We start from the raw sequence: 20,834 nt of genomic DNA, 5'->3' as shown, positions 1-20,834 counted from the left end.
AGAGAGAGAGAGAGAGAGAGAGAGAGAGAGAGAGTTATGAGTCACATTAAATTTATAAATGTAATAACTAGAAGAGCTATTGATAATAATGATATGCATAAAAGAGATGCATAGCCCATTATTAAAGTAACGAAAATTGGATTTTATTAGGAACATACTTTTTTTTTTATATAAATTAAAGTAATGAAAATTGGATTTTAAATTGAACATCTTTATTTCATAAAGTAATATTGCATATAAAAAAAAATTAGATTCATGATAAATAATATCGAAGAAAATATTGTCATAATTACGGAAATAAATAAAAATATCTTAAATTCCCAAGGTCATAAATAATTAAAGCATGTATATAAATTTATTTAAAGGTGTTTGCCACTAGTCACGTCCTCAGATCATCTCATCGCCATCGCCCGCTAATTAACTTTTCGTTTCCGATTTTTTTTACTCTTAACATTGGTATCCGATTGTTTTTTTACTCTAATTAACTAAGCATGTATATTTATGTCATTCTGTTCTTTTTTACTCTTAACATTGGTATCCGATTGTTTTTTCTTTATTAAAACCATAGATTATCAGTTGATAAAAACTGAATCTCTAGAAAAAGTCCGAAGTATATATATATATATATATATATATATATAATTTCGCGAATTGCGTCAAAAACTGCGGAATAGCTTAATGTTATAAAGCTCATAAGTAAAATCGCGATAAACACTCGGTTCGCATAAAATAACCATATTTTTGTGTTCTCACGAATGGTTTCATAACAAGACCGAAATTAAACCTAAATGGGATTTTTAAATGTTATAATTTAGGGGTGATGGTGAAAATAAAATTGATAAAAAGCCAAAAGATTCTGAAATAGACAACTGTCTATTGGAAATGTCATCTATATTCACAGCGTCCCGTCATGAGGACTATATTTCCTACTCGTCATAACTCTCTGACTTCTTCGAGCTTTGTTTTGGTTCGTTTTGATATCAACTCTTTTCTCAACAATAATATTGAATTAATAAAAAAGTGTGAAGTCTATTAAACTGGCCGGTCCCAGTTATTTGGCTTTTATTTGACCACTTTGTTTTCTTTGTATATTGTAGAAATTGATATATATATATACACACACACACACACACAACTTGAAGCTAATAAGTTATTAATTATACTGAACTTATATATACGTATATACACTCTATCCTTTTCCTGACTAATGCGGAAAATAAAAACATTTCAACCTAGCGCAAGATCGCATTTTCAAGAAAATTCATGAGATTTTTGCGCGCACACACAAACAAAATTACGAAATATATATAGTTAGGCTTTTTTTAATTTTATTTAGAAAATGTAGGTACTGCTAGTATATGATGATGTCTACTTTGTTTCTCTTAGAGAGAATATTCATCCTAAACCCATGAATATACCTTAGACCATAGGTTTTACCCATACTACCCACACTTTTAAAATATAAAAATTTGTAACTTACTAGGTCATTCAAAACATCACATTTGAGATATAACTAAATTAACGTTTGAAAATTTTTAAGAAAATAGTCAAACAGATGAGGTGACACTTGAATAAGCCAGCAAAATTTTCTATTTTGTCTTTTCAGCCTTTTTTTTTTTTTTTTTTACAGTGATTCCTCATTTTCTCTTTCATAACAGCTTTTTTTCTCATCAAAACTTCAAAAATCCATATCTTCCTCATATGAACTCGAAAATTGAGTGATTCAAACTCCTACAGATTCGTAGCGAGAATAGCTTCAAAAATAGACTCATTTTGTTGGATGAAAAATCATGTCTACTACTGTAGAATTCCGTCGGAGTTCACCATTGGTACATTAATTGTCATTAATTTTTAAATTATTTACATTTTTTTTTGTAAAGCATAACATATTTAATATAAGGATATTTAAGTCAAATATAATTGTCACTGGATATTTTCCTAAAAGTTTACAAACGTTGGCTACATCCCAATTTTATAATTTAGTTTTGTCTACAAATCTACGACGCCCTAAAATAAATGGGTATGAGGATGGTTTAAACAAAAATATTCGATGGTAGAACTTTCAGATGCTACTCAACTCGATCAGAACTCTATTTCAGATAATTACGTAACTATTGGATTAAATATATTTTCTATTTCTCAAAAAAAGAGATAAGCCTCCATATGAAAGATATTGCAACTACTTTTTTTTGGTTGGCAACGAGTAGGTCTTCAAAAATCTATTACTAATTTTGGGTCTATTAGACATATAAGCATATTTATATTTTGAGATTGCTATTTAGTCAACGTTTGGTAAATATTTGTTAAATAGTCACATCCACGTGTAAATTAACGTAAATACCCCACTATTTTATTTCAATAAATGACAAATCAAGAATGTCACGTTATATTTGTGGGTATTTACCAAATATTTATCAAACATTGGTTATATAGCAATCTCAAACGTCTAAATTGATTAATTATCTAATTTTTTGCTAATCCTTTGTAGAAAGGTTGATCAGAATTAGATATCGTAGTTATAATGGAGAAATAAGACTGAACGCTATATAATCAAACCGCCAAGAGAACTCCACTGTAGAATTGTAATTGCCACTAATAATATACGTTTAATGAAGGCCATTAATGATACATATATAATGTTATTTATACATCTCGAGGAAAAAAAATATTCAAATTAACCACTTATAGTTAGTTGTCTACTACGCTTCAAAAAAGTGATTAAGATAATTCTGTAATGGAGTTGTACTACACCTTTCATATGAAAACCTTAGTGGTACACTTTTTTTTTGGAATATATAACCTCTAGACATTATATATGTTGGAGTTGGAGAGGTACAAAACAGTGTTAGGGCATAATAGAAGATGTTGCAGTAAATTCATCACAGACTGTAAGGTCTTAATTAATATTGTGTTGACATCATTCCAAATATTAGAATTGATCCTTCAGCAAAATTTATGCTTCTTCTTTTTCACGTATAACTTTTTTCTCTATCAATTATTAATCTTCTGGTCTCCAACTTTTTTTACAGACGTTTCACACACTGAGATCACTGTTATTTTCGTACAACTTATACTCTCTCTCTCTCTCTCTCTCCAGCCTATATATCTCTGCATGTAATATATTTTTGGCAGAGATGCGTTGTGTTATTATTATGTAGGCGATGAGACAGACGTTGATAGAAAAAAATATACCAGCTACTTCTCTCTCTCCCAATATATATATATATATATATATATATATATATATATATATATATATATATTCTGATATCTTTCATGTTTTCCTACCACATTGGAATGAGGGTTACAGACCGAGTCAACATACTACGCAATGCACTTTCTCTGAAATTATTGTTCTGATATTTCTTTGTAGTCATTCTAAAAAAAAATAAAACTTAATTTGAACTTAAATGAGTAGTATTGGATTTTTCTTTTTCTTACAGTAAATTAGTAGTATTGTTAAGATGAATTAGTAGTACTGTTAAATGTACAAAAGTTGCTAAATCTTCTATGTTTATTGTTGTTTAAATTCTTTAAAGTTAGTATATACTCGAAAAGGAATTCAAATTATACTTCCTAAAACGCTAAAATTCCGTTTCAAAATAAGTAAATAAATAACATATAATATTATTACATTATGTGGGTCCTCAGAACTTGTTCCTTGCATTTTACCACAAAATAAGTTTTTATAAGTGATATTTGTCGCTAATATAAGTCAATTAAAAACGAATTTAAAAACAGTATGTGTCCCCCTTTTAAAACTCCACTTTACCCCCTCTTGAGTTACAAGAGAGGGTCTAGGCAGAAATGTTCAATGATATCTAAGGTCGGAGACATATTTTCTCAAAAAATGAACTAGAATCAACATGTTGCTTCTAGTTCAACATGCCGTTTCTAAGAATTTGTCATCATCTGAGAATTACAGCTTTTTTTTGGAACGATTGTTTTTCTTTTAAAATAAAAATTATTTATTTATTTGCTCATTTGAATTGGATGCCCAGAAAGCCGACATGATATCAAACACCTGCACGAATATCCAATTAGTATAAATGAGCTTGGAATTCATAATATGTAGTTTTAAAAAAATCACAATTGTTTTTACCAAATTTGAAATTAAACAAAATTAAGAAAAAGAGAAATCAAACATTTATGTTCCTCTTAGTAGAAAAAAGAGAAAAAGAACAAAAAATTGGAATTCGGGTAGAGAGAGAAGCAAATTGTTGAAGTAAGGAAGAGAAGCTTTGAATTAATATTGATCTTTGTTTTAGATGAAACTAGTGACACTATAAAAAAAAGCACGAATTTTGAACTGACTCTTAGAAGCGACTAATGACATTAAAAAAAAAAAAAAAAAAAAAAAAAAAAAAAAAAAAAAAAAAAAAAAAGAGGGTATTTAAACTACCAAAATTTCATGAAATAATATTGAACCAACTTTGAGTAGTGATATTATTAGCACCTAGTCGTTTCTAAATGTTGGTGATATAACTAAAAGCAACTTGTTAAAAGTTTGAAAACTGAAATTACTAAACCTGTAATAAGATGGTTGTTCAAATAGTGGGTGAAACAATTTATTGTTTATACACGATTAAATAAATCAACAATCAAATATACAATCACAAGCAAAAAGCAATAAAGGACACATATGTTTGATAACCTTGTTTGGTGATAAAACGCCTACTCAAGCCGAGTAGCTTCATTTCTCTCACTTCAAGTTTTAGGCAAAACTTACCCATAACGCACTATACAAAGTGCATTCAATAAAACACTAAGCCGAGTGCAACCAAAACGATATACCCTCATTCAGTTTAATTAAGCAACAAGTAGCATTGTTCAAGCAAGTATTTTTATAAACTTAATATAATTAAATATGAAAAATAATCATTAATTCATTACCAATTTAAAAGTTGCCGAGCAATGGTTTTTTGCTGAACAATTCATTTGAAATAACTATTTCATAGAATTTCTCGTAGTTTGAAATTGCTATTTAATCCAATTTTTTTAGGGTAATTTAGCAAAATAGCCAACTTAAACGTTGAGAATTGTTAAATAGCCAATGTTTGGTAAATATTAGGTAAATAGTCAATTTTATATATTTACAAACGTAGATACTAAGTAAATAACCACTGCCATATTAAGTCACGTCATCATTTATGGCTATTTACCTAATATTTACAAAACATTGGATATTTAGCAATATCAAACTTTTAAGTTGGCTATTTTTCTAATTTTTTGTTTTTTTTTTTAATTTTTATTCGGTATATTTACAAAATCAATTGTGATGATCCAAGCTATAGATTTTATGGCTCTTAAAAAAACCCACGAGGGGAAAAAAATATAACAAAACATATCCCTTTCTTTCATTTGGATCTCCATGTACTGATCAAACTATATTAATTTTATGGCTCTTAAAAAACCCACGAGGGAAAAAAATAATATCACAAAATACATCCCTTTCTTCCATTTGTGGCTCTCCAAGGCGTCTTCTCTACAAAACAAATTATAGAGCCCATAGCTTCTCTTGATAAAAAAGAAGTGAAGGATATTCAGGGTTGAAGATAAAAAAAATAATAAAAATAAAAAATAAAAAATACACAAGAGTTGAAGATTCCAACATGGCTTGCAAAGAGTTTATCTTCTTCTCAACCATCCCGATTTCTCATGCTGGTTACAGAAGGTTTGATCATTCTTCAGACACTTCTTCGTCACACTCGTCTTGTTCTTCTTCATCTTGGTCTACTTGTCAAAGAGTGCTTGGTTTCAAAATGAGACGACGATATGGGAAGCTTAAGAACTCTGTTGGGGTTGAAATGACCAGAATTGGGATTCAGTCAGCTGTACGGACCGAGTCTGATATGACGCGGAAAAGCATGGGTGGAGTGTATTGTAAGAAACCCTTTTGGGAAAAGGTTTTGTTTGGATCAAAGAAAGCTCAGAGTGTTGTTTTGCTCAACGTAATCACCATTGTCTACGGTATGTCGAACAATGGCTTTATGTATCAGAAACTTTAATTTGGATAATATTAAGTATGGTTTATGATAGGAAGTTATTGAATTGATATGTTGAAGATCATAGCCCAGGGGAATTAGAAGTGAGCACGAGTCTCTCTTTTTTTTTTTTACGGTAAAGAATGGCTGTCAGTTAATATAAATTTAAAATGTCATAGGTTTTTTTAAAAACGTGATAATGATATAGATTAGATTATAACAATTTTAACTGTCTATAGTAAAATAATGGTTGATTATACAAGTAAAAAAAAGACTGATATATTTGAGATGAAAAAATATATACTTACATTGACAATATATTATTTATTTATTATACATTTGAATCTTTTTTTCTCTGTCTAAAGAATCACATATATGTATAAACAAATGAGTCTCGTGTACCAAGAAATAAAAAAATACGCCTATAGAGACTGATAAATTTGATCAATGAAATATTCTGTGATTTAAGTCATCGAAAAAAGCATATTTTAATACAATTTCATTTATAACAAGTTATTAACTACTAAATTAATAACACATATTATTAATAAAATACTAATAATAACATGATTTTAAAATTAAGGGGAGTCCTCAATGAAAGTTTCACTCTGCAGCAAGTGATATTCTGGTGATCAAAGGGGCAGAGGCCACAATGGACCCGGCGGCGTTCTCGACTGTTCGATTTGCAATGTCGGCAATTCCATTTTTGCCCTTTTTGTTGCAGTCCACAGACGATATCCAGACCCGCAATGCCGGGATAGAACTGGGATTCTGGCTCAGCCTTGCATACTTCTTTGAAGCCGTCGGACTTCTCACGACAGAAGCCGGGCGCGCTTCCTTCATTTCCCTCTTCACAGTAAGTTATCAATATATATATTTGCACATTTATATCTGGGTATTTATTTATGATGAAAATACACTACCTTTGATCAGGTTATTGCGGTGCCGCTACTAGATGGAATGCTTGGAGCGATAATTCCTACGCGGACATGGTTTGGCGTCCTCATGTCTGCTGTCGGAATTGCTGTGCTCGAATGCAGTGGATCGCCACCAAATGTACGTATGTGCCAACTTGCTAACATTGATTAATTGACTTAAATCAGAAATAGCTATTTTGTTTTGAGAATGTTTTGTACATTGGTTGTGCTTCAGATTGGTGATCTTCTGAACTTTCTGAGTGCAATATTTTTTGGGATTCACATGCTCCGAACCGAGCGCATTTCACGAAGCACGGACACGAAGAATTTCTTGGCACTTCTTGGATACCAGGTTATAGAATAATAATGAAGTTAATATGAAAATTATGGCGTTCCGACCAATACAACCGAGCGTTTCCATGGCTTCGTTTCAGACAGCTGTTGTTGCCGCGCTGTCATCGCTTTGGCTTCTATCTGAAGGATGTTTCAAGGGTCAACAAGATTTCAGCCGATTTGCGTGGAAATGGACAGAAGTTTTGGACTGGATTTTTTCATTCCCATGGATTCCTGCACTATACACGGGTGTCTTTTCCACCGGAGTTTGCTCATTCATTGAGGTAAGATTTCTTGATATCGCTTGAGCAATAAATCGTACACAGGTGTGTGATCCACACTACAAACAACTTATTTTCCTTTTCTTTTTTGCTAACCAAAGTGTTTGCTTACAAAGTTTGCAGCGATGCGTGATGTTTCAGCAACTGAAACAGCCATAATCTACGGACTCGAGCCGATCTGGGGTGCTGGCTTTGCCTGGTATCTACTCGGGGAAAGGTGGGGTACGCTCGGATGGATTGGAGCTACTTTTATCCTAGGTAACTTTTTCAGTTTTTAGTACTCATATTATTATAAAGGGAACAGTAAAAAAGAGACCCAAGTCACAGAAACATACACCAACTTCTTGTTTTAGAGTAGTAGTCAGTTTTTCAGTGTGGAGTTCCATTTTGGTAACTTCGTTAAATTGCAGGTGGAAGCTTACTTGTTCAGATGTATGGTTCTTCTTCACCGACGGAAAAATCTGTAGAGCCTAAGAAGCTGAATCAAGAACGCAATTTTCGCATTGTCACTTGCCGGGACGAGACAATGGAGAATGGTCTTACTGCTACACCTATTGTAGTCAGATCAAGAAAGAGTATTGTAGATATTCTCAAATGAATGACCCTTCATATACTCCTAGTCTTAAAGGTATATATGTCGCGGTCAAAAGACAGTATTGTAAATAAATTTACCAATCATCAGAAGACAAGAAAACTAAATATTTAAGCATGACATTGATGTAGTTTCACTATTTCCCAACTTTGGTGTCTGCCTTTTTATTGCTAGCACAATGTGAGATAAACTCATACGGGAAAAGAACAAAGAAAAAAAAACACCAATAAAAATGGTCTCGTTGATAGCCAAAAAGCCGTCGTCCTAGGAAAGAAACACAAAGGGAATACAAAGTCGGGATAGATATATAATAAAACTCAAATAATGACTCGCCGAAGTTCTAGTTCTTCAATTTTTCTTGGCGATGAACAAGCCCCATTTCTGCTCACCCGAGGCAGTCCTGGTTAGCTTGGCTTCCCAGCCGCCAACAATGTCGTTATAGTCCTCCTGCAAGTAATGGGAAAAGAAAGATACGTGTTATAACATTGTGTATTACAGATAACTGTGAGAAAGTAGCGGATAGGAAACTAACTTCAGAGAAATCGCTGATGAATTTGTCCTTCTCCTTCTCAACAACCTTCAATTCCCGCTTCAGAACTGCTACGAACTGAGACGGACAACATATAGAAGAAACAGCAAACATGTGATTTTAGATAACATGTATCCAAGTTTGTATGAGCCGTTTAAGAGCCAGCCAAACCTGATCGGTGCGATCTTCAGCAATGACATCCTCAAAACCAGCATCCTTGAGCATCTGAGATTATTTCCGAAAAGAAAAATAAGATTAAATACAAGGAGTGAGGTGAACGAATGAGGGATTATTATTTGTGTGAAACTTACTTGTCCGTAAGCTTTTACATCGTGGAGATCGTATCCTCTTTGCTCAATATATTTGGCGAAATCAGCAGATGGAGTCCCTTCGCTCTTACAGTAATCGCTGATGAGAACCTTCCCGCCCGGCTTCAACCACTTGTAGAATGATCTGAACAGCGCCGGTTTGTCCTGCAAATGTTTTTGCCATCACAAAACGTTGAATTTCATAGGAAATTTCATAAAAAAAATTGATAAACATGAAGGGCAAACAAAAAAAACTTACTTGGATGTGTAATATGGTGTCCCGGCTGTATATGACATCAAACGAGTTCTCGGGATACACCTTTGTGGTGCAATCAGCGACTTCAAATTCAACAGCACACTTGAGCCCTGTCGCACGTTCAAGGGCAAGAGAGATCATGTTCACGGAGAGGTCAATTCCAACGACCTCAACATTAAATGTCTGGGCCATATAAAAGTCCCCTCCACCAATGCCACATCCAACATCAAGAACTCTCTGCCCAGGCTTAAGTTCTAACTTCTCCACAAATTCCTTGGTCGTTTCTGCGGAAGCATTGTAACACATTAGGGAACGAATGACAATGAAAATAGTGAACAATCAGCAGAAAGTTTACATACTGAAAGAGAAAATGCATTTCAAAATCCTGTGCGCGTTAAAAGTAAAAGGAAAAATTTATGTCGCATATGGCTGAAAAGTACTAAGAACAGGTTGAAACTCCAGGTTACACAAGACGTGTCAAACTGGATCCGATAGCTCAATGAATCTAATATGTGCTATTATTGTCTACGAGGCAAATGGTTTACTAAAATGCAGTAGTCAAATTTTTCTTTGGAGTTCATTGAATCATTTTCATTTTCACTAAGAAAGAACAAGCACAATTATGGAAAATATGAAGAATTACCGATTCCTCCGGTGCTGACATAACCTGACCCAAATACGCGCTCATAACGTAGTATGCCATTGCTTTTGTACTGAACAGTATCTAAGAATTGCTGAAACCCTCTATCGTCCTGTGATCGAACTTTTTTCCATGTCCAGCAAATCTGCATCAAGGAATACATACTCACAATTCAGTATATTGAACTGATAAATAAGAACCAGAAGATAACATTTCATCAAGTATCTTACCTGATTTTGATTCTTTTTGCTGCGCACATAAGCTCCAATACATTTGCAGCCAATAAGAGACAGCTCATAGGAATCACCAGATTCTTCGCGCACTTGGCACTCCTTGAAAACCTAGATAGCCAATGCAAAAGAGAAATGAGTAAATATGAATACCATTATTTTGCTCAATGGTCCACTGGCAAAATAGACAACATACTATTCATGTAGTTATACAATGAACAGTAGACCAGTGATGCAAATCTGAAATCTACTATCTAGCCAATTTCAAGGTATACATTTGAATAAGTAAACAGGATGGAAAACCATCTAGCTACTTTTATGGTATATATTTCAATAAGTAAACGGGATGGAAAACCTTGGAATAGAATCTAGGTTCCCGGTAATGGGTTGGATTGTATTTTCTCTTAGAGTCTCCAGACTGGTGGAAACAAGATTCTCTGAAAAATATGAATCCCCCGACCTTCAGCCATTTCATCATCCTTTCTACCAATTTCTCCACCTGTATTGCGAGAAATTCTTATAAGAAAAAGGATATAAAGAGAAAATAAATCGGTCCCCAAGTGAAGATATAGATTAGATTAGATACCGGATACTAAAATTTCAAACATAAATGATTCCCAGCTGCACATATTACATAAGGGAACCAAAAGCAACACTACAGAACAGCTTTCATGCTCAATGAGGGATTACACACAAACAATGATACTAGCAACGAGCAACAAAAACCCAATTTCTAAAATCTTGAGTTTGAAATTTTTGGCTGAACTCAACTAAAACTAAACTACCTCTTTATCTGACAAGTACATGAGAAGCCAATTTGAGAATATCAAATCAACAGATCCTTCAGATATGCTCAGATCAGGTGAGGTGACATCAGCACACATAAACTTGACATTCTTGTAGTGCCCATTAATGAGCTCATTCTGCACCACGAAAGCAAATTCAGTGACATAATATAACAGTAATCGCATGATCAACTTCCACATCAATATTGCACTAAATGTTGTTACCTTCTTTATGACACTCTCAATGAAGTCCATGGCTATGAGTTGTCCAGCCTTCTGAGCCAACTCACCGGTAAAACGGCCGATTCCCGCTCCCAATTCCAACACCGATTTACCTTCATACGGTGGAAGCAGAGACAGCACCTGCATATGTAAACAGATCTCACATCACTGACCAATCTCATGACAGCAAACTATTAGCCTATAGAATAAAGAATCCAACAAACCAAGCAAAGACCTCAACTTTAATTATGCAGTTATAAGTTGCGATAGTAACAAGGCTGGTCACGGCCAACCAATCTAAGAGTTAGACAAAAGAAGAAAAAGAAAGAAAAAAACTTTCTTTTAAATTAAAATAAAGTCAAAGGTTTATTCATGGACAAAGCAACATGGAAGATAATAATATTCCCAAACACTAACACGTGAGCCTACACACACTGTTGATTCCTCAAACCAAAATTCCAAACAGACATCCGTTTCTATAAAGCATAAAAACAGAGATCCGATCTTTTTTTTCGTTGAAAACCAGGGACACCTAAGTATAAACAGAATTGCATGCGTATAACATAGAACAATAACTCCGATAGCAGTGAATCAGAAAGATGATAACGACGATGTACCTCAGGTCTCTCTTCTTTGTCGAGATCAGAAGCATTGGAATCGAGCATCATAGCCTCCACAGTCAGATCCGACGAATGCTCAATCCAATAGCTCTTCTGCAACTCTCGCTCTTCACCTACATTTTCATGAAAAGAGAAAAAAGAAACATAAGAACAACTATCAATCAAACCAAATAAAACGGAGAATTCCGTCGCCGCCGTGTTCTAACCGTTCTCAATCTTCCTCCCATCGCCGGCCATTTCGAAAATCGCAGGTGTTTGTTTACGAAGAGAAAAAGTCAGGACTAAGAGCCTTCAATGGCGATCCGACTTCTGGAGAAGCTCCTGGAACTTCGGTTGTGTTGACGACCTCTCTGGCGCATAGGACAGTGGATATGACGAGTTAGGTTGGCCTGCTATGGCGGTCTCGATCTGTTTGTTTCCCGAGAATATCGTAGGGGAATTTATAGGCCTCGTTCGTCACTGCTGGGCTTTTTGGTAAATTGATTGTAAGATTCATGCAGATGCAGAGAAGTTAAGCGGTGTGTGTGTGTGTGTGTGTGTTTTTTTTTTTTTTTTTAATGTCTATTATATAATATGAAATGATTCTAAAAAAAATATACACGAAAGCTAGAAAATTCGTGGGTCCCACCGTCACATTGACTCCGGACTAAAAAAAATCATATAATAAAGAGAAAATATGGATCGTATCATCTATGTTTAATCGAAATATGTGATTTATACCAATAACTTTTATAAATATCAAACATATACTTTCAGTTTAATATAAAAAAAATTGTATAAAATAGTCTTTGAAACTTATTGATTAGTAAAATAGTTAAAGTTTCAATTTTTCAACAAAATAGCCAAATTTACGTTTTCAAAATTTTTTTGACAGTCAAGATTAAATTTTTTTGATGATTATTATAAGCAATTTATCACTTCAAAAAAAAATTAATCTTTGGTCAAATTTTTTTTTTAAACCAGTTTACTGCACATTTTTACTATTTCACTAAATTAAGACAAACTTTTGCTACTTTACAAATTCATAACTTTAAATTGACTATTTAGTTACATCACCCTGAAATAAATGACATATATCTCCTTTAAAAATATGTTATATTGTAAATTCTACTTTTTCGTTTATTTTTTACAAAAAAATCATTTGAATTCTCTGAAATATCCTTAATATAATAAATATTTAATTATTTTATTAAAAAATCAAAACTTCTCTCTATAAAAAAAATTCTTTACTTTTAAAAAAAAAATTACTTATAGATAAAATAAAAAGTGAAAAACTATTTCATTAGTGGAATTTTGGAGAGTTCAAAATATTTGTTGGTAAAAATTTGGTAAAAAAATAAACGAAAAAGGGATATTTTTTATATTAAACTGAAAGAATATATTTGATATTTCTGAAAATTAAGAATAAAAATCGCGCATTACGATAAATAGAGAGGATACTGGTGATATATTCTCTATAATAAATTATTGAGCATTTTTTGAAGAAAAAAAATGTCATCAAAACTACTAATGAGCAAAACAATGCAAACGTTATTATTTAACATAATGTAGTTGGTAATTTTACATCATCTTTAAAATGAAAATCGTAGGTTCAATCTTCACTGATAACAAAATTATCCTTTTCTAAATGCAAACTGACAACTAATTTAAAAACTCAACTTAAATCGATTAATTCAGTCAAAAGGGAAGTCTTCAAACAACTACTGAGATACTGGGCATGCTTTAACCTACTCTAAAATTTTGAAGCATTTCTCTAACAATAGGTCGTACAAAGTTACAAATGGTGAAATGTTACAAATGGTGAAATGTTTTTACTAAAATATTAAAAAAAAAAAAAATCAAGGAAATGACTAGTTAAAATAAATTTTTTATATAAATATTGTTGGTGATCACAATTCACTGATGTAATATATTTTACTGAAAAATACTATTAAAGATGTGTAATTGTGAAATCAAGGCATGTAATTTTTCTTTATACTTTTAAAAACCAAACGAAAAAAAAAAAAAAAAAAAAAACCTGCTTCATGTGATATGGGGGATTTTAAAACAAAAATCGTAAATCAGGTCACACGTTGTTCTGTTGTTGATGCACACGTGAATTCTCAGGCTGAGTTCCTCAATCTCGATGCACCAATAGATAATTTATTACTTTAATAAGTTAATAAAACGCCACGTATTCGCATTCTCTCAATTTCGATGTACCAATTAACTAAGTTTTCGTTTATAGTTCCGAGAAAAAAAAATATATGAATATGAAACAAGTTTGTTGGTACTTGCCTACTTGGTCGTTGGTTGGTAGTGTGTTGCAGAAATAATATAACATACTATTCTTGGCGAGTATCGTGTCTGCCTCGGCACTTCTCCACAGAGGATCTTCAAATTTATCAAAGGAACGGGGTCATCCTCCTGGGCATTGAAAAAAAAAGTGAAAATATCGCTTTCGGTAAAACCTAGATTGGAGAAGAATATGGGTCATGAGTTTTATTTATTGGAACTCTGTTTCTATTTATTTTTGTTTCGAATCGATCAAGCGCTCTTTTACCTTGGACTAAACCTGGCCTAGCGGGATCTCCCGCGTTTCCCGCTACCGCCATCCGTCCCCTCTCGTTAATTGGCCAAACGGGAGTCCCGTCCCGTTATGTAGTGGGACGGGAGCGAGATTCGGCCTAACGGGGATTCGGGACCCCGTTAGGCATAAAAAAATTAAAAAAAAAATAAAAAGAATAACTTTTTAAAAGAATTAAATAATTAAATAGAATGATGTAATTGTAAGGAATTTAAATTAAGTGGGTAGAAATGAAGATTTAAATGAAGTTAAATAATTATATACAAGGACTTAATTGAAAAGATTGTAAAGTAAATGGGTAGAAAAATTAATAAAAAAAAAATGTGAAATTATAAATGGACCTCCTAAAAAACATAACCGACCCCTAAAAAGGTGCGACGGCGAGGAAAAAGAGCACCCCTTTCCTCGTTAATTATTTGAAAATCTATCCCGGACAAGGGCCGGGATATCCCTTAGTTATACAAGTTAATCTAACCATTTATGTTTACATTTGCGAAATCAACTTCAAAATCGTCAAGAATATCGAAGCACATGAATGTTTCTTGTGCTCGATTTCTATGTTGAATCCAATCCTTACCGCACGTCAATGCTTCGACCATCTCCGGTTTCAAGCTACATCTTCTATCGTCGATGATGCGGCCCGCGCTACTAAAAGCCGCCTCAGATGACACGGTTGAAACAAGGATGGTGAGGATGTCTTGTGCCATAGATGACAAGACCGGGAACCTCCTCGCATTCTGTCTCCACCAAACCAAGAGGTCGATGGCTTCGTCATCCGACCTGACCCAATCGTTCCGATCGTACTCTTGGATCTCCAGATGGGACCGTGCGTCGGTTGTGACGACCCGACTTTTCGGACCGTCTTACTTAACTTACTTTTTAAAACTTAAGAAAATTTGGGGTAACTTTTTTTTTTTTTTTTTAAACATAACTTAAAATATAAAGTTTGAAAACTCATAACCTAAAAAAAATAAATTTTCATTTAAAACTTGATTAACGAAAACAACCAAAAAGTCGAAGTTGCATAATCGCAAATTAAAACCCAAAAATACCATAGTAAATAAATACCATAAATAAAGTCGTAACCTTTAACGGAATTGAAAAACATAACTTAAACCATGAAACTTAAAACCTTGGGTTTGGATTATTGAAAAAACTGAAACCAAAGCGGAAGTCTTTTATTTTCGAAAACGGCAACCATAACCCAACCCTCTCGCTATCGCCGCCGCTGATCCACCCTCCTCACTTGTTCATATGTTGTTTACCTACAACACGGACGTAAATACATAGAGTGAGCTAACGCTCAGCGAGAATAACTATAACTCACAAAACATAAGCCATAAAACAACAATGCATGAACCGGTTATTAGTACTTTAAATTTTAACCGTGACATGAGATACCCTATTAAAAGTCTATCGTATTTTAGTTCGGGGTCCCCTAGAGTAGCCGTACCGATTTCAGTGTACACTTTGGTAACGAACCATGGGGCTGCGACCTCCCATAGTACGCCCCGTCACATACATAAACATATGAGGAACTCTCTATGTGAGCCCGTAGTTCGGCTCGAGAAATTCCTCTAGGTACCTCCGTAATTCGAGGCGGTACGACTCTCTTGCTTACTTAACTTATTAATCGTGTTTATTACGTTAAAAACATGAGCGACATAAGATAAAAAAGCATACATGATAACATAGCTAGCAAGATAAGATGTGTTATAGATATTCTAATACACAACATAAGATAACATAACTCACATATAACGGCATACCATATCATACCAAGAACATTCCGAACAAACACACACACAAAAATTCACACAATACATAAATACTTCATATCACATAATACTTAGTATATTTTGAACTAATCCGTGTTGCAGTGAGATTATTCTCACCTGGATATCGGAATTACGATCGAAGACCGTCGAAGGAAAATGATGCTCTTAAAGACTCGGAACCTAAACGGAAAAGGTTGACTATTATCTATCAGGTAAGAAAAGGATTTAATGCATGACTTAGTTTCTGAAAATTTTCAGAAACGAGATCCGACGTGAAATTACTAAAATACCCTTGGCTATTAGGGTTTCGGAGAAAACTGAAACTCTGGAAAAACTTTTGAAAAAAATCAAGTACGTATAAAATATAATTTTGAGCACTTTTTGTAAAGGCATCACGGCCAAAATAATATTTTAACTATTTATTAAAAATAAAAGAAGTGCTAAGATCTAACTTTAAAGTTTTTGTCAAAAACTGTCTGTGCACCGTTTTGAAAATAATCCGAAAATATTCAGTATTTCATAAAAATATTTTTCGATTGCAGATTTAGATAGAAGACACTTAAAACTAACGTTTCCAAAAAGAATCAACGTAAAAACAATTTGTTTGAAACCAGCACAAGCGTTTTAAGAAAACGTTTTCAGGGAATCCGAATCAGAGAGAAAAGAAAGCATACCTATTAGGAGCTACGAATTTTTCAAACCAAAAGAGGAATGTGGGAGAGAGAGCAGAGAAGAAGCGTTAAAAAAAAGAGGAGAGGATGTTTAAATAGGGTTTAAATAAACCCTAAAAACCCAAACCCTAAAAGCCCAAACCTAATCCTACTTCTAATATTAATATATTAATTATTATTATAATAAATAAAAAACATAATATATGCTTACGCACATCACATGCACGCATATAAATAATTTTATATAAATATATATATATATATATATATATATATATATATATAAAACGTATACTAAAAAAACTAAACTGATTATATATATAATATATATATATAATATAATATATAAGATACTTTTATATATCTATATATATATATATATATATATATATATATATATAAAAAAAACGTTAACTAATTTATATTATGTAAAATAAAGTAATATGTATACTTTAATTTATTATAATGTATATATATATAAAAAAAGTATGTATACATAACTTATTTATAATATATTATATCCATATTTTGTAATCTAAAGAGTATATTAAATTTTAAAAAAATATACCCTAACGCTACCACATAAACAAATCATTCACTACTACTTTATTAAAAAAAAACTAACGTAACTCGAACACAAAAATTTTAGCTTTTTAATTAAGCTAAAAAAAAATTGGGATTTCACATCGGTTGCGCTCGACCTCGTCTGACTTGTCCCAGCTTCTTGTTGTTGAGGCGATGGGATGTAAGCGGGCGCGTTGACGAAGACATTCGTGTATTGGTGTCTTCTCGGATACTGCGTCTGTGATTGAGATGGTTGTGCTCAGTATTGCGGTAGGATTTTCGCCTCGTACACCTTGAAAAGATAAAAAAAAGCTTGCACGATCCTCGGGAGATCAAGTGCAACGTAATCTTGGTCCACGAAATGGTTTCTAATGTACTTCAGAAATTTTTTTAAACCACCAATTTTACATCGGACGTCTAGAATGGCTCCAAAACCGTATAATAATGGAACCTTTCCAGCCCCCCAATATTTTAAAAACTTGGCTGTCATTGCTTGAATAGAATCTTGAAAAATTGTTTCGTTTTTATATTTATCAAGATGCACAGCAATTGCGGTCATAGTATGAAGACCGAGAAAAGAAGTAGGAGTGTAAACAACAGAGAGATAACAAGTTTCTTTGTAAAAAATGTCGAGAAAAGAAACAAATGATTCAGCCATCCTAATATCATATTCGGATATAGCGTTTTCCCCATGTTCGCTGTTAATGTAAGAAATAATAACATTGACGTAATGCTCGGATAAGAAGTTGGTCAACATGAGAAAGGTAGAATTCCACCTAATTTTGTTATCTAGGTGAAAGGTGCGTTCTTGAAGACCGTTTAGTCTAAGGCATCTCTTAAGCTCATCTACTCTAGAGGTTGAACTATTTATCCAACTAATGTAATTCCTAATCTTGTTGATCGAAGGGTCATAACTAGCGGCTCCGGCTTGAACTATGAGGTTTATGATATGGGTAGCACAACATTGATGCAAAAGGGTATCGTCAACGTTAAGTTTCTCCTTTATCTAAGGTTACAGATATAACCCTATTGGTCAAACTCCACTCACCTATAACACTAACTATGATGTCTAAGATGTTTTCACCAGTGTGAGAACCTTCTATCCTCCTAAAGGCAATGATACGTTTGTTTAGGTTCCAATCGTCGTCTATATTGTGCACTACAACGCTCATGAAATCCATCTTAGATTGACCAGTCCATATATCCGAGGTTAAGGCAACGCTATATCTATCAAATGATATGGTGTCTTTCATTTGTTCATTTTCTCCTAAAAACCATTTTAGGATATCGGATCTCAAGGCTTTCCTAGACATTATTTGAACATTTGGAATTATAGAACTAATGAATCTAACGAAGCCTTGAGATTCGATATGACTAAAAGATTGATCGGTGGAAACAATATATTCTACTAACTCACGCCTAAAGCTTACAGGATCGATGTGACTTACGTGGCTTGACGAGGCTCCAGATTGAGTCCCCTGGCAGTGCCTGTGATGACTCCACAATAGCGACGTCCCGACTCTTGTGTTGTGAGCGCTGAAGATTTTGCCACAACTGTGACATTTTCCGGCTTTTTCGCCGTTCGCAATCACCTCTTCAAAGAAGGTCCACACAACGGACCTAGCACGACGTCGTGGTGGTTGTTGTTGTTGAGGTGGTTGTTGTTGTTGTTGAGGTGCTTCACGTTGTTGTTGTTGTTCTCGTCGTTGTCGTCGTTGTCGGGTCTCCTCTTGTTGTTCACGTTGTCGAGGTCGTGGAACTTGACTTCGAGGTTGAGGTGGTGGTGGTAGGTCTTCTTCTTCTTCTTCCTCCTCCTCCTCCTCCTCCTCTTCTTCTTCATTTGGATTTTGGGTTTCATCGTCATCTTCTTCTTCATTTGGATTTTGGGATTCACGATAATGTTGCTCGAATACTTGAAATTCTTGAAAAGCCACTTCGGATGGCGGAATTTGAGCTTGATAGGCTTGCTCGTGATCCATTTGAGGGTAGTATGGCACTTGGGTGTTTGGAATTTCGGTGAATTCCGAATGGTTGAAAGTAGGAGCAACATAATTTGGATCGAATGAGTATTGGGTGTTTGGGTCGGGGGCGTTTTGAGATAAGTGCAACCAATTTTCTTCAAAACGGTGCATTTGTTGACCTCGGGAAGCTCTTCCCCTTCGACCTCATTGGTTGCGGGATGATGAGGCCATGAAAAAATGAAAGCGTTAGAGAGAATTTGAGATTAAAATCGAGAGACTGTGAGAGAATTTGAGATTGAGATTGAGAGAATTTGAGAGAGTTTGAAGGAAAGGTGTGAAGAAAATGAATGAAATGGGGGGGGGGGGGTATTTATAGATTTTAGAAATAAGTGGGTAAAAAAAAAAAAAAAAATCGGCCGAAACTCTTTAAACGGCTATATTTAAACGGTAAAAAAAACGGCTCTTTTTTTTGGGCCGTTGGATCAAAGATCCAATGGCCGAGATAAAAAAAAAAAAAAAAAAAAAAAAAAAAAAAAGCAGCGGGACTAACGGGATCACCGGATCCCGTTAGCCAAAGTAACGGGACGGGAGTCCCGTCCGTCAGCGATAACGGGACTACCGCTCCCGTTACTGTGCCTAACGGTAGCGGGGATTCCGTCCCGTCCCGTTACTTGTAACGGTAGCGGGGATTCCGTCCCGTCCCGTTATTTGTAACGGTAGCGGGGATTCCGTCCCGTTGAGCATTGGTTTGAATTCAGAACGTTGGGTTAAATGGTTGTAATAACCTGCGTTAAATGCCTTTAAGGCTGGACGTTTTGAACTTCAAACCAACATAGCCTAGCATTGGCCTATATAAAGAGGCTTCAGCTCCCATTCAAAACACACAGAGATATACGAGAATTCCATTTGTATTCCCCACTGTTCCCGAGCTCCTTTCTTCCCCAGAAATTTTTCTTTTGGTTTGTCGTGGTGGTAGTTTTCTCACAGGTTCTAGTTCGCCGAAGCCGAGTCTTGTGGTGCATTGCTCGTCTTGTAGTCGTTGTATCCTGGGAGGCTTTCGCTCACGAAATCCAGCACCCGTGGGAGGGCGATAAAAAGCTTCAAGGAGACCGTCCAACGGGCCTCGACTTTTTCCTTTCCGTTGTGTTTTCCGGTTTTTAAGGTTTAGCCGGTTGTGTTGTAATCTTTTTACGTGTATTTTTCCTTGCATGCAATTTGTCTTTTATTTACGTCAATATTACAATAATATTGCTAACATAATACACATTCCAATTGACCGACTAATTCTAATTGTTTTGTTCCGAAGCAAAGATCTCCACGGAGCGGTTCCAATTTTAATTTTCCGGCTACTTGTTGCATAGCTTTAATTTGAGCCGCGGATCCATGTCTTCTATTGTTTAACAGAAGTGGTAATTTTATTAAATAATTTTTTACCTTCCGAAGATTAACATAAGTGGTATTTTCATTAAGCAATTTTTTTACTTACTGAAAGTGGTAATTTTCAATTTTTAATTAAAATAATAATTAATAAGAGACAAATAATATCAGCCGTTAGATGTGTAATTATCAACGGTTCATAATTTTTAATTAAAAAATA

The 20,834-nt window shown here is 34.2% G+C and overlaps 2 protein-coding genes across 2 annotated transcripts; one reads left to right on the top strand and one right to left on the bottom strand.

Annotated features, from left to right (window-relative positions):
* The first annotated feature begins 5,433 nt into the window (after nucleotides 1-5,433).
* Nucleotides 5,434-8,113, top strand: LOC149384398 (uncharacterized). The gene is made up of 7 exons (XM_089628499.1): nucleotides 5,434-5,970; nucleotides 6,599-6,840; nucleotides 6,918-7,040; nucleotides 7,137-7,253; nucleotides 7,336-7,518; nucleotides 7,632-7,773; nucleotides 7,926-8,113. The coding sequence occupies exons 1-7, from the start codon at nucleotides 5,613-5,615 to the stop codon at nucleotides 8,111-8,113; spliced, it is 1,353 nt and encodes a 450-aa protein (XP_089484625.1). The 5' UTR covers nucleotides 5,434-5,612.
* An 85-nt stretch (nucleotides 8,114-8,198) lies between these two features.
* Nucleotides 8,199-12,207, bottom strand: LOC149384397 (phosphoethanolamine N-methyltransferase 1-like). Its single transcript, XM_089628497.1, has 12 exons — nucleotides 11,904-12,207; nucleotides 11,695-11,810; nucleotides 11,081-11,218; nucleotides 10,856-10,993; nucleotides 10,426-10,569; nucleotides 10,071-10,181; nucleotides 9,844-9,985; nucleotides 9,204-9,484; nucleotides 8,948-9,109; nucleotides 8,808-8,861; nucleotides 8,640-8,714; nucleotides 8,199-8,554 (listed from the first exon to the last, which is right to left on the bottom strand). Exons 1-12 carry the CDS (start codon nucleotides 11,932-11,934, stop codon nucleotides 8,456-8,458), a joined length of 1,491 nt encoding a protein of 496 aa, XP_089484623.1. The 5' UTR covers nucleotides 11,935-12,207; the 3' UTR covers nucleotides 8,199-8,455.
* Between the last annotated feature and the right edge of the window lie 8,627 nt (nucleotides 12,208-20,834).

Source organism: Urtica dioica, chromosome 10, assembly GCF_054948205.1.
Source record: "Urtica dioica subsp. dioica isolate 48M chromosome 10, U.dioica_male_clone48M_v1_H2, whole genome shotgun sequence".
Taxonomy (NCBI): Eukaryota; Viridiplantae; Streptophyta; class Magnoliopsida; order Rosales; family Urticaceae; genus Urtica; species Urtica dioica.
Note: the sequence above shows the minus strand (reverse complement) of the source record. Positions and strands in the feature narration are given on the sequence as shown.

Bases quoted from the DNA above. Each gene is read 5' to 3' on its own strand.
- LOC149384398 (XM_089628499.1), top strand. From the start codon at position 5,613: ATGGCTTGCAAAGAGTTTATCTTCTTCTCAACCATCCCGATTTCTCAT. The intron at 7,254-7,335 runs GTTATAGAATAA...GCTTCGTTTCAG, and splicing joins TGGCACTTCTTGGATACCAG to ACAGCTGTTGTTGCCGCGCT. The intron at 7,519-7,631 runs GTAAGATTTCTT...TTGCTTACAAAG, and splicing joins GAGTTTGCTCATTCATTGAG to TTTGCAGCGATGCGTGATGT.
- LOC149384397 (XM_089628497.1), bottom strand. From the start codon at position 11,934: ATGGCCGGCGATGGGAGGAAGATTGAGAACG. The intron at 11,219-11,694 runs GTACATCGTCGT...TTACATATGCAG, and splicing joins ACAAAGAAGAGAGACCTGAG to GTGCTGTCTCTGCTTCCACC. The intron at 10,994-11,080 runs GTAACAACATTT...TTCGTGGTGCAG, and splicing joins TTGAGAGTGTCATAAAGAAG to AATGAGCTCATTAATGGGCA.